The sequence below is a fragment of the Chiloscyllium plagiosum genome, unplaced genomic scaffold, assembly GCF_037043375.1.
Source record: "Chiloscyllium plagiosum isolate Xiang-an unplaced genomic scaffold, Cpla_swu_hap1 HiC_scaffold_1, whole genome shotgun sequence".
Taxonomy (NCBI): Eukaryota; Metazoa; Chordata; class Chondrichthyes; order Orectolobiformes; family Hemiscylliidae; genus Chiloscyllium; species Chiloscyllium plagiosum.
In genome coordinates this window covers 156,561,241-156,577,703 of record NW_028270139.1, presented here as the reverse complement: position 1 = coordinate 156,577,703, position 16,463 = coordinate 156,561,241, and the positions used below count along the sequence as shown (strand labels likewise).

General features: G+C 46.4%; 1 protein-coding gene across 7 annotated transcripts in view; it reads right to left on the bottom strand.

The window, feature by feature from the left end:
- The window catches only part of LOC122551859 (transcription factor COE3-like), a 474,992-nt gene that overhangs the window by 22,089 nt on the left and 436,440 nt on the right, over positions 1-16,463 (bottom strand). For all 7 annotated transcript variants that reach the window (XM_087991763.1, XM_087991769.1, XM_087991775.1 and 4 more), the window contains exon 14: positions 9,337-9,516. In XM_087991763.1, the coding sequence (XP_087847889.1) occupies positions 9,337-9,516 (180 nt within the window). The remainder of the gene's footprint in view (positions 1-9,336; positions 9,517-16,463) is intronic.

Sequence of the window (16,463 nt, the reverse complement as noted above, 5' to 3'; positions counted from 1 at the left end):
TCTTCACTATCAACGGGGGTGGTACCAGGGGACTGGAGAGTGGCGAATGTTGTGCCCCTGTTCAAAAAAGGGAATAGGGATAACCCCGGGAATTACAGGCCAGTTAGTCTTACTTCGGTGGAAGGTAAAGTAATGGAAAGGGTACTGACGGATAGGATTTATGAGTATCTGGAAAGGCACTGCTTGATTAGGGACAGCCAGCACGGATTTGTGAAGGGTAGGTCTTGCCTTACAAGTCTGATTGAATTCTTTGAGGAGGTGACCAAGCATGTGGATGAGGGTAGAGCAGTGGATGTAGTATACATGGATTTTAATAAGGCATTTGATAAGGTTTCCCATGGTAGGCTTATGCGGAAAGTCAGGAGGCATGGGATAGAGGGAAATTTGGCCAATTGGATAGAAAACTGGCTAACCGGTCGAAGTCAGAGAGTGGTGGTAGATGGTAAATATTCAGTCTGGAGCCCAGTTACAAGTGGAGTTCCGCAGGGATCAGTTCTGGGTCCTCTGCTGTTCGTAATTTTTATTAATGACTTGGATGAGGGAGTCGAAGGGTGGGTCAGTAAATTTGCAGATGATACGAAAATTGGTGGAGTTGTGGATAGTGAGGAGGGCTCTTGTCGGCTGCAAAGGGACTTGGATATGATGCAGAGCTGGGCTGAGGAGTGGCAGATGGAGTTCAACCCTGCCAAGTGTGAGGTTGTCCATTTTGGAAAGACAAATAAGAATGCGGAATACAGGGTTAACGGTAGGGTTCTTAGTGAGGTGGAGGAACAGAAGGATCTTGGGGTCTATGTTCATAGGTCTTTGAAAGTTGCCACTCAGGTGGATAGAGCTTGTAAGAAGGCCTATGGTGTATTAGCGTTCATTAGCAGAGGGATTGAACTCAAGAGTCGTGAAGTGATGTTGCAACTGTATAGGACTTTGGTTAGGCCACATTTGGAGTACTGTGTGCAGTTCTGGTCGCCTCACTTTAGGAAAGATGTGGAAGCTTTGGAGAGGGTGCAGAGAAGATTTACCAGGATGTTGCCTGGAATGGAGAATAGGTCGTACGAGGATAGGTTGAGAGTGCTAGGCCTTTTCTCGTTGGAACGGCGAAGGATGAGGGGTGACTTGATAGAGGTTTATAAGATGATCAGAGGAATAGATAGAGTAGACAGTCAGAAACTTTTTCCCCGGGTACAACAGAGTGTTACAAGGGGACATAAATTTAAGGTGAAGGGTGGAAGGTATAGGGGAGATGTCAGGGGTGGGTTCTTTACCCAGAGAGTGGTGGGGGCATGGAATGCGCTGTCTGTGGGAGTGGTAGAGTCAGAATCTTTGGTGACCTTTAAGCGGCAATTGGATAGGTACATGGATGGGTGCTTAAGCTAGGACAAATGTTCGGCACAACATCGTGGGCCGAAGGGCCTGTTCTGTGTTGTATTGTTCTATGTTCTATGTTCTATGTTCCGTGTTGTACGTCTCTATGACTCTGTGTAAAAGGTAATGGAAATTGCTACTCTCTCCTCACAAAATACATGGGGTCAAAGGAATAACGTGGATCTCATAAAAATTGCAATTGTTAGGCTTCTCTTCTGGATACAGAACAGACATTAGGATGGAGTTACAATTAGGGAGGGGACCTGAGGGACTAACTGGGTCCCTCCTGGCTTAATACTCTCCAGTTGATTGCACCATCTTCAATGGCATCAACACTGAAGCCAGGTCCCATACTTATTAAAGTAGGAGGATGGAAGGATGAGAGAGGGGATGTGGTGAGGTCAGAGCAACCAGGCCACTCAACTCTCTGGTAAATTGTCAGGCGCCCAGCTGTAAACAGAGTCTGGGTCATTTCCAGTCCCTACGATTCAGTGACCCATTGCATGATGCATTCTCCATACTGGGCCATTCAATGATCTGGAAAAGATTTGTACAGGGGTGCGGTAGATGCCGGTGCTGAAGGTGCAGTATGCTGTGTGAAGGGATGCAGGATGTTGAAAAGGGTTACAATCCAAGAAACTCCTGAGGAACAAAAGTTGGAGGTGATGCATGGGTCAGACAGAACCTAACAGCAAGATAGAACAGGCTTGTGGAACTGATTTACTACACTGTTCCCACGTCCTTAACCAACTCCTACTGTTCCTTTAATCCCACTGTCTTCAGTTTTACTGACAATGTCACATATGATGCAAATTTCCTACAATAGGAACTTCCTTCTGAAAGGACATCATTGATTGTAGCTGCTTGAACCTGGCTTTAGTTTGAAACATGAAGAAATTCGGAAAGACAAGATGTCATTCAGCCCATCTACATCCCCATTCCCATCTGGAACCCATACCCACACCTACCACAGTTTGCTTGGTTCAGAGATATGAGAAAGTGAAGATTGCAGATGTTGGAGAACAGAGTCGAGAGTGTGGTGCTGGAAATGCACAGCTGGTCAAGCAGCATCCAAGGAGCAGGAAAATCGATGTTTCGAGCATAAGCTCTTCATCAGGAATGGGGGATTGGTCCAAGGGGGCTGAGAGATAAATGGGAGGGGGGAGCTGAGGCTGGGAGGGTAGCTGGGAATGTAACAGGTCGATGAAGGTGGGGGATGAAGGTGATTAGTCAGAGGGGAGGGTGGAGCGGTTTGGTGGGAAGGAAGATGGACAGATAGGACAGTTCAAGAAGGCAGTGCCGAGTTGGAAGTTTGAATCTGGGATAGGGTGGGGTGAGGTGAAATGGGGAAGCTGGTGAAAAACGCGTTGATCCTGTGTAGTTTGGGACACATGCACTAAACAGCCCCACCAACCTGTGGCTGAACATTTTAACTCCTCCTCCCACTCCACCAAGGACATGCAGGTCCTGGACCACCTCTACCACCAAACTTTAGCTACCCAGTGCCTGGAGGAAGAATGTCTCATCTTTTGCCTTGGGACCCTCCAGCCATATGGGATCAATGTGGATTGAACCTGGGTTTAGTTTGAAACATGATGAAATTCGGAAAGTCAAAATGCCATTCAGCCCATCTACATCTGGAACCCATACCCACACCTACCATGGTTTGTTTGGTTCAGAGATCGGAGAAAGTGAAGATTGCACGTGACTCCAGAATCATATATACATGTTGACTCTTAAGTTCAAGGACAGTTACGGATGGGCAATAAATACTGGCTGTTTGACCCCTATTATTTCTCCTCCTTGGTCAGTTCCATTCTCTCTGCTTTCGCCCTTGGCTATGTCTTTCTTTCATCAAATATTTGCTAATGGTAAAATTCTTGGCAGTGTAGATGAACAGAGTGTCCAGGTGTATAAATCCCTGAAAGTTGTCACCCACGTTGATAGAGTTGTTAAGAAGGCATATGGTGCGTTGGTATTTATTGGTTGGGGGATTGAGTTTCGGAACCACGAGGTCATGCTTCAGCTGTAGAAGACACTGGAAGGCCGCACCTGGAATATTGTGTGCAGTTCTGGTCACCGCATTATAGGAAGGATGTGGAAGCTTTGGAAAGGGTTCAGAGGAGATTTACAGGGATGTTGCGTGGTATGGGAGGAAGGTCTTATGAGGAAAGGCTGAGGGAACTAAGGTTGTTGTCGTTGGAGAGAAGTTTGAGAGTGACTTAATCGAGACATATAAGATAATCAGAGGGTTAAATAGGGTGGACAGTGAGAGCCTTTTTCCTCGAATGTTGAAAGCTAACATGAGGGGACATAGTTTTAAATTGAGGGGTGATAAATTTAGGACAGATATAAGGGGTAGTTTCTTGACTCAGAAGGTAGTAGGGGCGTGGAATGGTCTGCCTGCAATAGTAGTAGACTCACCGAAATGAAGGGCATTTAAATGCGCATTGGACATAGATATGGATAATAATGGAACGGTGTAGGTTAGATGGGCATCAGCATATTTTCACATCGAGGGCTGAAGGGCCTGTACTGCGCTGTAATGTTCCATGTTCTTTGCTACATTTCTCCAATCTTCTTTGAAGGTGAGTATTGAATCTGAATCCATTGCTCTTTCAGAAAATCCATTTAACTTCACAACTCGTTGCCGAAAAGGTTTACATCTTCTCTCCAATTGTTTTGTCATTTTTCTTGAGTCGAAACCTCACCATCTCTCCTGACCCTGCAAACTACTTATTCACATTTATTCTATTAAAACATACCAAAATTTCAATCACCTATACTAAATTTCTGCTCAAACTTCTTTTCTGTGAGGACAACTCTCCCAGCTTCTTCTGTTTCTTCACATAGTTGAAGTCTCTTTTCCCAAGTATCTATCCAGTAATTCTCATTTGTCCCCTGTCCAAGAGCTTGATGGCATGACAGGGGTATAGTAGCACAGTGATAATGTGATCACAGTAGCCATCCAGACCCTCCCCCCAAGGGTAATGTTTTGGGAGAAAGGGTTCGAATCTTACTGTAGCAAATGCTAAAATTTGAGTTCAATAAAATCTGGAATAAAAAAAAGCTTAGGCAAATGGAATATTGTTTTTTCATTGCTAGATGGATGGAGCTTAAAAACAAGGAGGTAATGCTTCAGCTGTATAGGGTGCTGGTGAGGCCACACCTGGAGTACTGTGCGCAGTTTTGGACTCCTTACTTGAGAAAGGATGTACTGGCATTGGAGGGGGTGCAGAGGAGGTTCACTGGGTTGATTTCAGAGTTGAGAGGGTTGGCTTATGAGAAGAGATTGAGTAGACTGGGTCTGTACTCATTGGATGTAGAAGAATCATAGAATCCCTACAGTGTGGAAACAGGCCATTTGCCCAACAAGTCCACGCTGACCCTCTGAAGAGTAACCCACCCAGACCCATTCCCCAACTCCATTCTTCTGCATTCCCCCTGATTAACGCACCTAACCTACACATCCCTGAAGATGAAGGGCAATTCAGCGTGGCCAATTCACCTGACCTGCACATTATTGGATTGTGAGAGGAAACCAGAGTGCCCGGAGGAAACCCACACAGACACCGAGAGAATGTGCAAACACCACGCAGACAGTCGCCTGAAGATGGAATCAAATCCAGGTCCCTGGCGCTGTGAAGCAGCAGTGCTAACCACTGAGCCATCGTGCCTCCCCAAGAATGAGGGGGGATCTTATAGGTACGTATAAAATTATGAAGGGAGTAGGTAAGATAGAAGCAGAGAGGATGTTTCCACTACCGGGTGAAACTAGAACTAGGAGTCATCACCTCAAAATAAGGGGGAGTAGATTTAGAACTGAGTTGAGGAGAAATTTCTCCACCCGAAGGGTTGTGAATCTGTGGAATTCCCTGCCCAGTGAAGCAGTTGAGGCTACCTTATTGAATATTTTTGAGGCAAAGATCGATAGATTTTTGAACAGTGAAGGAATTAAGGGTTATGGTGAGAGGGGTTAGTGGAGCTGAAGCCATGAAAAGATCAGCTATGATCTTGTTGAATGGCAGAGCAGGCTTGAGGGGCCAGGTGGACTAGCCCTGCTCCTAGTTCTTATGTTGCCTAATGGTGACCCCGTACTGCTTGTTGTGAAGCTTCACCTGGGTCACTCATACCCTTTAGGGAAAGAAATTTACCATCCTTACCCGGTCTGGCCGATGTGTGACTCATAGCAATGATCCTTTGAAATGGCCAAGCAAACTGCTCAGTTCATTGGCAATAAATGTTGGCATTGGCATACTCAAATACCATGAATGTATGGTGCCCCTAATTCCTTCCTCATTTTCTCGAAGACTACTAGAGAGTGGCTGGCCAGGAATCTTTCCTGTTCTGCATCAGCTGCCATGGCCATGTTAGAAGGACTTACAATTGTCCCCATGTCAACACGTGAACACACCTTCAGTAGCCCAGCAGGTTCCTGGATTGGGACTCAGGCTCAGGGACTCTGCACAAGACCTCCTAAACTTTTATCCTCTGTGAATAAAACTAAGGATTCTCTTTGCCTGTGCAAAGAGCTTTACTGATTTGTTGGGAATTGGTTTCGCTCAGTTGGCTGAGTTGTCGGTTTGCAGAGCAGTGTGATGCCAACAGCGTGGGTTCAATTCCCATTCCTGGTTTGAGGTTACCATGAAGGACTATCCTTCTCAACCTCTTTCCGCACCTGAGGCCTGGTGTCCCTCAGATTAAATCACTACCAGTCGCTTCTCTCTAATGAGAGAGCAGTCTGTATGGTCTCATAAGACTATGGAGACACAACAACCTGATTGACTTGTCCTGTCATTACCTGTGCCACCTCTAGGTGGGGTACCTCTAACCTGCAGACATGTGCAAATGCATGTGGTGACATTTCTCACATTTCCATGGCTTTCCCTTATGAGGGCAAAGAGATCAATCAAACAGCACAGTGAGGCAAAAATTAACCTCTGCAATGGTTTGGTATCGACTTAACCTTGTTCGCACCATGTCAAACCAATCAGGACTTGGGAAGCGGAGTCAGTTAGCTCACATAGCTGGACAGCTAGTTTGCAAAACAGAGTGACACCAACAGTGCAGGTCCCCACCAAGTGAGGTCAATATAAAGGTCCTGCCTTCTCCACCTCAGTGATGACCCTCAGGTTAAACTCACCATCAGTTGTCCCTCCTTCCCTCTCATGAGAGATTGATGAGATGGTGACTTTAACATTTTACCTTTACAGATCAGGACAGCCCCAGGCTGGATCCCCTCCCCTCAATGGCATCATGGGTCAACCCACAGCAGGTGGACTGCAGCGGTTCAAAAAGGTAGCTCACCATCACCTTAACAAGAGGCAACTAGGGGCGGGCAATAAATGATGGCCCAACCAGTGACACCCACCTCCCACAAAATGAACAATAAAAGAAAGATTTGCAGCTTTCTCTCAATACCTGACCTTAGCACAAAGCTAGGACGTTATGGGGCTATCGTATCAAAGCTTCTCTCTCCCTCACGTGGCCTGCTTGTAGGAGAGCAATGGATGACATCGGTTGGTATGTGAGCAGGATAAGGGTGTGTCTAGTTAAAGGTGTTCAGCACAGCTGGCGTGAGGCAGGTTTTCTTCATAATCCCATCTCCACCCCCCTCAACCCCCTCCACCCACCCCCCTGAAATGGTACAGAAGGAGGCCATCTGATGCATTGTGTCTGGATCGCCTCTCAAAAGGCCTACCCCTGCTGGTCTTATTCTCTAGCCCCATAGGCCCGCTAAATTCATTAAATATATATCCAGCTCTCTTTTGAAACCTCCGATGCAATCCACCTCCACCACTCTCCCAGGCAGCATATTCCAAATCCTAACAACTCTGAGTGAGGATGTTTCTCCGCATCTCACTCCTGGCTCTCATGCCGACAATTTTGAAATTACTGACATACTAACTAGTGTGAACAGAATACCCTTCTTTACCCTGTCAGAATAATTCATAACTTTGAGCACCTCTATAAGGTCACCTCTTAAGCTTCTCTGCTCTGAGGAGAATCAGGCCAAAATCTCTATTCTTTCCTTGTATCTAAAATCCCTCATTTCTGACATCATTCCAGTAAATCTCCTTTGCATTCTTTCAAGGGTTTTAACATCCTTTTTAAATAAGGTACCCAGAATTGAACACAAAACCCCAAATGTGGTCTAACCAATGATTTGTTGAGTTGGAGCATCACTTCCTTGCTTTTATACCTTATGCCTCTACTTATAAATCTAAGGATCCTATAAACCCTCTTCACAACTGTTTCAACTTGCCTGGTCACCTTCAGAGAATCATGTTGCTGGAAAAGTGCAGCAGGTCAGGCAGCATCCAAGGAGCAGGAGAATCGACGTTTCGGGCATGAGCCCTTCTTCAGGAATCTTCAGGAATGGTTCCTGAAGAAGGGCTCCTGCCTGAAACATCGATTCTCCTGTTCCTTGGATGCTGCCTGACCTGCTGCGCTTTTCCACCAACACATTTTCAGCTCTGATCTCCAGCATCTGCAGACCTCACTTTATCCTTCAGAGAATCATGCACGTGAACCCTGAAGTCCCTCTGCTCCTGCACTCCCCTCGGTGTTGTCCCATTGAGGTCTGTATTGTCTCTCCATGTTTCTTCTACCAGAATGCATTACCTCACATTTCTCTGCATTGAGATTCATCTGCCAGGTGTCTGCCCGTCTGGGTAATCTATGTCACTTAGCATCATCCTCATGACTCACTATTCTCCCTGGCTTAGTACCATCTGCAAGTCCTGGTTTGAGGTCTTCTGGACGATAAGTGAATGATCAAGGAGTCACTCCCAGGCCTGCTTCCCACCCAGGAATGAGTAACAGTGTCATAGAGTTATACAGCAGTAGACACATTCTTTATTCCAGACTCATTTGCGCTGACCAGATATTCTACACTGATCTAGTCCCATTTGCCAGCATTTGGCCCATATCCCTCTAAACCCTTCCTATTCATATACCCATCCAGATGCCTTTTAAATGTTGCAATTGTATCAGCCTCCACCACTTCCTCTGGCAGCTCATTCTATATGTGCACCAACCTCTGCATGAAAACGTTGCCCCTTAGATCCCTTTTAAATCTTTCCCCTTTCACCTTAAACCTATGCCCTCCAGATTTGGACTCCACTAACCTGGGGAAGAAGACTTTGTCTATTCACCCTATCCATGCTCTTCACAATTTTGTAAACCTCTATAAGGTCACCCCTCAGCCTCCAACCCTCCAGGGAAAACAGCCCCAGCCTGTTCAGCCTCCCCCTATAGCTCAACCCCTCCAACCCTGGCAACATCCTTAGAAATCTTTTCTGAACCCTTTCCAGTTTAACATATTTCCTACGGCAGGGAGACCAGAATTGAATGCAGTTTTCTAAAAGTGGCCTCACCAATGTCTTCAGGACAGAAATAGGAGTGAATTAGGGTCAAGAAGACAGAAAATGTCACAAGGCCTTACCCACTCCCAGACTAGCTGACATCCAGTTCAACATCTGCACTCCAGGATCCTTCTTCATAAAGGAATGTGATAAAGGAGGGAAGGGTTCAAGAATAAGAGAGGAAAGAGTGGACTGATGGTATCACAAATTATAAATGACACAACAGCAGTGGCGTATCGCAGATTTCAGTGGCTTGCTGTGCATTGACACGGAATGTGACTACAATATGCTCATGCTTCACGTTGTACAATCAATAAGAAGGTGAGATTGAGGGGAATTTGGAAACCAGGCCAACGGTGCGAACTGCATCAAGTGTGTGCTAAATGTCTCACTCCTGATAGCCTACAAATTGGGGGGATGTTGGGGGAGAGAGAGAGTGTCACTTAACAACCGGTGCTGATATCACTCCCCTCAAATCCATCACCTCAAATCAAAACTCACTCTCCCAGCACCCTCCTGTATCCTTCCACAAACAGTTGTAAGCCAGACAAGGAACACTAATGTGGTCTGCAGCCCTCAGGGTTCAATGGTAGAGCTCTGGAAAACTTACTGGCATAAGGAGAGTTGGCAGCGGATCCATTCAGGAAGCTCGGAGAGCCCGGTATTCCCAAGTTGGACATCCCAGTGTTCCCATACCCATTCATGCTGCTGGTGTTGTAGCTGGGCTGCTGGGGGGTGGAGCTGGTCACATACCCTCGGGGGGAGACGCTGTTGGTGTTGCGGGTGTAACCTGCATGGTGGGAGGAGAAAGACAAAGAAACAGTGAATTAGGGTCAAAATGTTGGAAAGAGTCACAAGGCCCGACTCACTCCCAGGCTAGCTGACATCCGGTTCAGCATCTGCACTCTGCTTGATTAAGGAGTGTGATAAAGAAGGCCAAGAGTAAGAGAGGGCACAGAAGAAAGCCATTCGACCCATCGCCAGCCAAAGCAGATCCAGCCAGCCTCACCCCCTTCTGGCCCTGATGTTTACTACACCTCAAATACAATGTGGCACACCATGCTTTCCATCAGTCACTGCCAGCTCCCAAATTATTCAACTGTCTCCACTCCTTCCAGCAAGAACTTTACATCTATGTCCCCAGTCATTCCTTCACTGTTCACAGAAAGAGAGATTTCCCAGTCAGTTTGTCTGGGCCCCACATAGTTTTCTTGACCTCAATTAAATTCTCCCTCAGCCTCTTCTGTTCCAAAGAAAGCAATACAAGCCTATTCTGACTTTCCTGAGAGTGAAACTTCTCCTATTCCTAGTGAACCCCCACTGTAGTGCTCCAGCATTATTGTTTCCCCCTTTAATGCAGTGACCAAGACTCCATGTACTCCCCTAACTATGATCCCACGAGTCTTTTATATAGTTCCAGCATAACCTCCTCATTCTTATCCTTTACATCTCAGCTAACAAAGGAAATAAAAGAGGCAGAGCTCATTCTAATACACGCAGGGCCAGCCCAATGTAGACATATATACACTGCTTTTTAAAATAATTAATTCATGGGACATGGATGTTGCTGGCTAAATCAGCATTTATTGCTCATCCCTAATTTCCCAGAAGGCCATTCAGTGACCATCACATTGCTGTGGGTCTGGAGTCACAAGTAGGCCAGACCAGGCAAGGACAGCAGATTCCTTCCCTAATGGGCATTAGTAAGCCAGATGGGCTTTTCCCCAGACAATTGACACATGGTCACCATTGGACTCTTAATCCAAGATTAATTCTCTTAATTCAAATTCCACCATGACAGGATTTAAACCCAGGTCCCCTGAACATTACTTGGGTCTCTGGGTTAACAGTCTAGCGATAACAATACCATTAGGCCATCAGACTGTCTCCTGATAGAGCTTGTTATTATGTCTAACTAGCTAATGCAAGTTGTATCCCTTGCAAACATTCAATAAACATGACGAGATTGACATTGGGAATGAAGAGATATTGGAGGTCCAGACATACAAATCCCCAGGTCCAGATGAATTGTATCCTAGGTGGCTTGGGAGGTGAGAAAGAAAACTTCCAGGGTTCTGACTCAAATTTTCAATTCCTCTCCGGCCACAGTGGAGGTGCCTGAGGCCTGGAGGATAACTAATGTGGTTGCATATTGCATGAAGGGTGTTAGAGATAGACCAGGGAATGACTGACCAGTGAGTGTCACATCAGTGGAGGGGGACAGAGAAAATTCTGTAGGAGAGAATTAATCTCCACTTGGGACTATTAGGGATGGTCAGCATGGCTTTGTCAGGGTCAGGTCCTGTCTAATAAATTTGATGGATTATTTTTCAAGGCGGTGACCAGGGATGTCAAAGAGAGTTGATCTAGTTTATATGGAGTTCAGCAAAGCCTTTGATGAGGTCCCACATGGGAGACTGATAAGGAAAATAAAAGCATGTGGGACATGGGGAAATTTGACAAGATGGATCCAAAATAGGCTTAGTGGTAGGAGATAAAGGGTGGTGGCATAAGGCTATTTGTGTGACTGTAGGCCGGTGTCCAATGGAATATCAAAGAGCCAATCCAACAGACAGCAGCAGAAGGAAGCGACTAAGGAGGATCCTGGGAGAAGTCAGTTCGCTCACCACGACTGAGAAGTGAATGGTGGAGGACCTGATGCTCAACAGGAAGAAACACATCCAACAGAGGGCGGTAGTGAGAAGTGACTGAGGAGAATTCTGGGAGAAGTTTATCTTTTATTCCCTTCACTGTCAGGACAGATTACTGTAAGGTGCTGGGAATATGGTTCAGAGGAACCAAGGCATGTACAAAATCTTGGGAGGACTGTATCACCAGGGTGAGGTAGAAACTGGAACACTACTCTCTCTCCATTGTGGGTGAAAACCTGGTCATCAGGTATGAGACACTCTCTCTGTTGTACGTGGTGCAGGTCTGGCCCATTCCCCAGTGTGCTATTCCATTTCATCTACATCTGGAGGTCTAAGATGAACTGTGTCCGCAGGGACACCATGTATAAGCTCTGGATAAAGGGAGAGGAATATACCTAATGTGCGCAGCTGCACCAAGCTGTGCGTAGATCCTCGGTACGTAAACACCAAGTGTCACTACGTACTGAAGTTCTACCTGACGCCAGTGTTGTGAAGGATGGAGCTGGACTTGCTGCTGCAGAATGCTCCAAATTAGATTAGATTAGATTAGATTACTTACAGTGTGGAAACAGGCCCTTCGGTCCAACAAGTCCACACCGCCCCGCCGAAGCGCAACCCACCCATACCCCTACATTTACCCCTTACCTAACACTACGGGCAATTTAGCTTGGCCAATTCACCTGACCTGCACATCTTTGGACTGTGGGAGGAAACCGGAGCACCCGGAGGAAACCCACACAGACACGGGGAGAACGTGCAAACTCCACACAGTCAGTCGCCTGAGGCGGGAATTGAACCCGGGTCTCTGGCGCTGTGAGGCAGCAGTGCTAACCACTGTGCCACCGTGCCGCCCACATTCCAGAAGGATGTATGTGACAGTCTCTACTTCGAGGGCAGCGTGCGGTGATGCAGAGAGACCAGGATCTCACAGGATCCCTTTCTCACCACCAGCCAAGCGATGTTGTTGGACCATTCCATATCAACAGTCCTTTGTGGTGAAATTTGCAAAGAAAAGCACTTTTTACCAGCAGTTCATCACGAAGTGGTCAGCATGTAGTGTCCTCGAGACCCTGCAGGAAAAGGGGAGGATGAATGCTGTTGAGCGGCTCCCTGAGCAGACTGTCCAAGTCATTTGGCAGAATGCCTCATCACCAGAACTTTTCAAAACATCGCTTGGCTGGTGGTGAGAAAGGGATCCTGTGAGATCCTTTATGCATGCCTGGTCTCTCTGCATCACTGCACGCTGCCCTCGAAGTAGAGACTGTCACATACCTCCTTCTGGAATGTGACTTTGCAAAGGAAGCCTGGAGAAAGATGCAGTGGTTTTTGTGGAGGCTAGTTCCGAGCAGCTCTGTGACGTGACACTCTGTGCTCTATGGTCTGTTCCCCGGACGCACATTGAAACAAACACTAACTGCGCCTGGAGGACTTGGTGAAAGATGCTCTTTGGTCCGCACGAAACTTGTTGGTCTTCCAGAACAAGGAATTGACGCTGACTGAATGTTGCAGACTGGCACACTCCAAGGTCCAGGACTATCTGCTGAGGGACACACTAATGCTTGGGGCAGCTGCCGTCAAGGCGCAGTGGGGAAAGAGCACTGTCTGAGCTCTTTCTGCCGCAGTTAGACAGTGTCCCGTCAGTTACCATTCAATTGCATGTAAATATAATCATTGAGCAAGTAAGAAATGCCTTTGATTTGTTTGCTGGATAGAGTCAAAGTCCAATGATTGCTTGTTCCTTCTAATGCTACTGCACAGAACCGAGCTGCTTTTGTAACTATGTTTGTATATAAAAGTAATTTTATGAATACAGTTTTGTTTGAAATAAAAAAACAGATCTTTCCTCGTCTGTAAATGCAATGGTTACTCGTGGGCTAGAAATGGTAGTTAGTGGAGTGGTATGTCTTCCTGTGAGATGTGGGAAATCAGAGAGCAGTTAAAGGTTCTGATAATTCTGTCTGCAGGATGTGTGCCCACCTGCAGCTCCTCCCAGATCACATGGTTTAGTCGGAGTGGGAGTTGGACCCACTCTAGAGCATACAAGAGGCAGGAAGTTATTTTTAGAACATAGATCAGGGTTTCAGGGATGTGGTTTCAGTTGGAGAGATGGGTGACTGTCAGGAGGGGGAAGCAAGCAGTGCAGGAGTCCCCTGTGGCCATTCCCCTCGCAAACAGGGGCATCGTTTTGGACACTGTTGGCATGGGAATGGCCTCTGAGGGGAAAGCAGTACCCAGATCTATAACAGGGAGGGTCAAAGTGTAGGACAGCAGTAATGAGAAGGGAGTAGTAATATATCCAGGGACACAGGTAGGCATTACTGTGGCCACTGTGTACAATAGCATAAGAAGGAACAACATTGGATTTTGACTTGATCCAGCAAACAAACCAAAGGCATTTCTCACTTGTACAAGATTACATTTACATGCAATCAAATGGGAACTGACTGGACCCCATTTAACTGTGGCAAAAAGAGCTCAGGATGGTGTGTTGCCTCCCTGGTGCCAGGATCAAGAATCTCTCTCAGTGGGCATGGGATATTCTGAATGGGGAGGGTCGTGGTCCATTCTAGTACTGACAACATTGGCAAGAAGTCAAAAAGTGTGGTGCTGGAAAAGCACAGCCGGTCAGGCAGCATCCGAGCAGCAGGAGAGTTGACTTTTCAAGCATGAACTCTTCATCAGGAATGTCTTCATTCTCCATGTCTTCATGTCTCCATGGCTGTGCTTTTCCAGCACCACATTTATTGAATCTGATCTCCAGCACCTGCAGTCCTTACTTTCTCCAACATCGGCAAGAAGAGCGATGAGGTCCTACATGTGGAATTTAGTGAGTTAGGTCGAAAGTTAAAAAGCAGAACCTCTTGGGTTGTAATCTGAGAATTATCCCCTGTGCCATGTGCTGGTGAGGCTAGAAATAGGAAAGACATCCAGTCAGATGTATGGCTAAAGAGCTGGTGTAGGAGAGAGGGCTTCATGTATGTAGATCATTGAGATCTCTTCCAGGGCAGTTGGGACCTGTACAAGGACAGGTTGCACCTTAACTCCAGGGCCATTAATATCCTGGCAGGGAAGATTATTCGTGCCCCTCAGGAGGGTTTAAATTCATGTGGCAGGGGATGGGAACCAGAGCAGGATGTCAGTGTGTGGAGTGACTGAGGAGAAGGTCAATGTTAAGTCAAGTAACTCGAACAAGACAGGGCCAGGTTAATGAATACAGCTGGACTGGAGGGCTGAAGTTTATTTACTTTAATGCAAGGAGTATAACAGGTAAAGCAGGTGAGCTTAGAGTCTGGATTACTACATGGAACATTGGAGCCATTGCAGAAACTTGGTTGGGAGAAAGGCTGGACTGGCAGCTCAATGTTCCAGGGTTTAGATGTGTCTGGCTTGATACAGAGAGATGTAAAAGTGCTTGAGGAGAATGTCACAGCTGTACCAAGAGAGGACATCTTGGAGGGCCCGTTCTGCAAGGCAATATGGGTAAAACTCAGGAGTAGAGCAATCACCATGGTGGATTACACCATCAACCTCTCAATAGCCAGCAGGAGATAAAAGAACAAATATGTAAGTAGATCATGGAAAAATGTAAAAACAATTTTTTTTGTAGATTGTTGCTGTGGACGATTTTAACTTCTCCAATGTTGACTGGGACTCCCTCAATGCCAGGGGCTTAGATGGGGCAGAATTTGTTGGATGTTCCAGGAGGGTTTCTTGCAGATAGTCCAAGAAGGAAAAGGGCCATATTAGACCTTGTATGAGGGAACGAAGTTTCCGTGGGGACCATTTTGGGAACAGTGATCATAACTCTAAGTTTTAAAAAGATGGCTTGGTCAGATAGACATGTGGCAGATGGAATTTAACCCTGAAAAGTGTGAGGTGATGCACCAGACAAAGGAGAAGTCAATGAATGGCAGGACACTAGAAAGCTCAGAGGAGTAGAGGGACCTTGGGACACTTGTCCACAGATTTCTGAAGATTGTAGCACAGGTTAATAGGGCCTCTGGCACAGTTGCATTTATCAATCACAAGTTACATTTTAAGAGCAGGAATGTTACGTTGGAGCTTGACAGAATTTTGATTAGGCAGTTCTGGTCACCCCACTGAAATGATATGATTCTATTGGCAGGGTGCACTAATGGTCAAGATGTTAACGTAGGAGGTATGTGATCAGTAAGTTCAAAGATGGGGCATAATTGGTGTTGTGGTAACCTGAAGGAGAAACGCCTCAGACTACAGGATCGGCTGGTTAGAGAAGCTGAACAATGACAAATGAAATTTAATCCTGAAATTTTGGGAGGAGTAACAAGACAAGGGAAAGGATGTTGCCTGGGTTGGAGGGTGTGAGCTATAAGGAGAGGCTGAATAGCCTGGGGCTCTATTCCCTGGAGCGTCGGAGACTGAGGGGGGACCTTATAGAGGTTTATAAAATCATGAGGAGCATGAATAGGGTAAATAGACCAGGTCTTTTCCTTGGGGTGGGGGAATCCAGAGGGCATAAGTTTAGGGTAAGAGAGGAAAGATTTAAAAGGGACCTAAGGAGCAATGTTTTCACACAGAGGGTGGTGCATGTATGGAATGAGCTGCCAGAGGAAGTGGTAGAGGCTGATACAATTACAACATTTAAAAGGCATCAGGATGGTATATGAATAGGAAGGGTTTGGAGGGATATGGGCCAAGTACTGGCAAATGGGAATTGATTAGGTTAGGATATCTGGTCAGCATGGACGAGTTGGAGCGATGGGTCTGTTTCCTCTATGACTCTGTGACTCCATGACATTGAATGGTTGCACCCTCGAAAATACAGAGGATCAGAGGTGGATATGTTGACAGACTTTTGAAGGCAGCAGGACAGGTAGATAAGGTGGTTGCCTCTAAGGATACTTGGCTTTTGGTCAAGGCACTGTATATAAATGCAGGGAGGTTACGTTGGAGCTGTTAATCCACAGCTCGAGTACTGTGTGCAGTTCTCGTCACCTCACTACAGGAAAGACTGAAGGGTTTGAAAAAGCTTTCACCATGATGATGCATGCAGTGGAGCATTTCAGCTATGAAGTGAGGCTGGATAGGCTTGAGCCGTGTTCCTTAG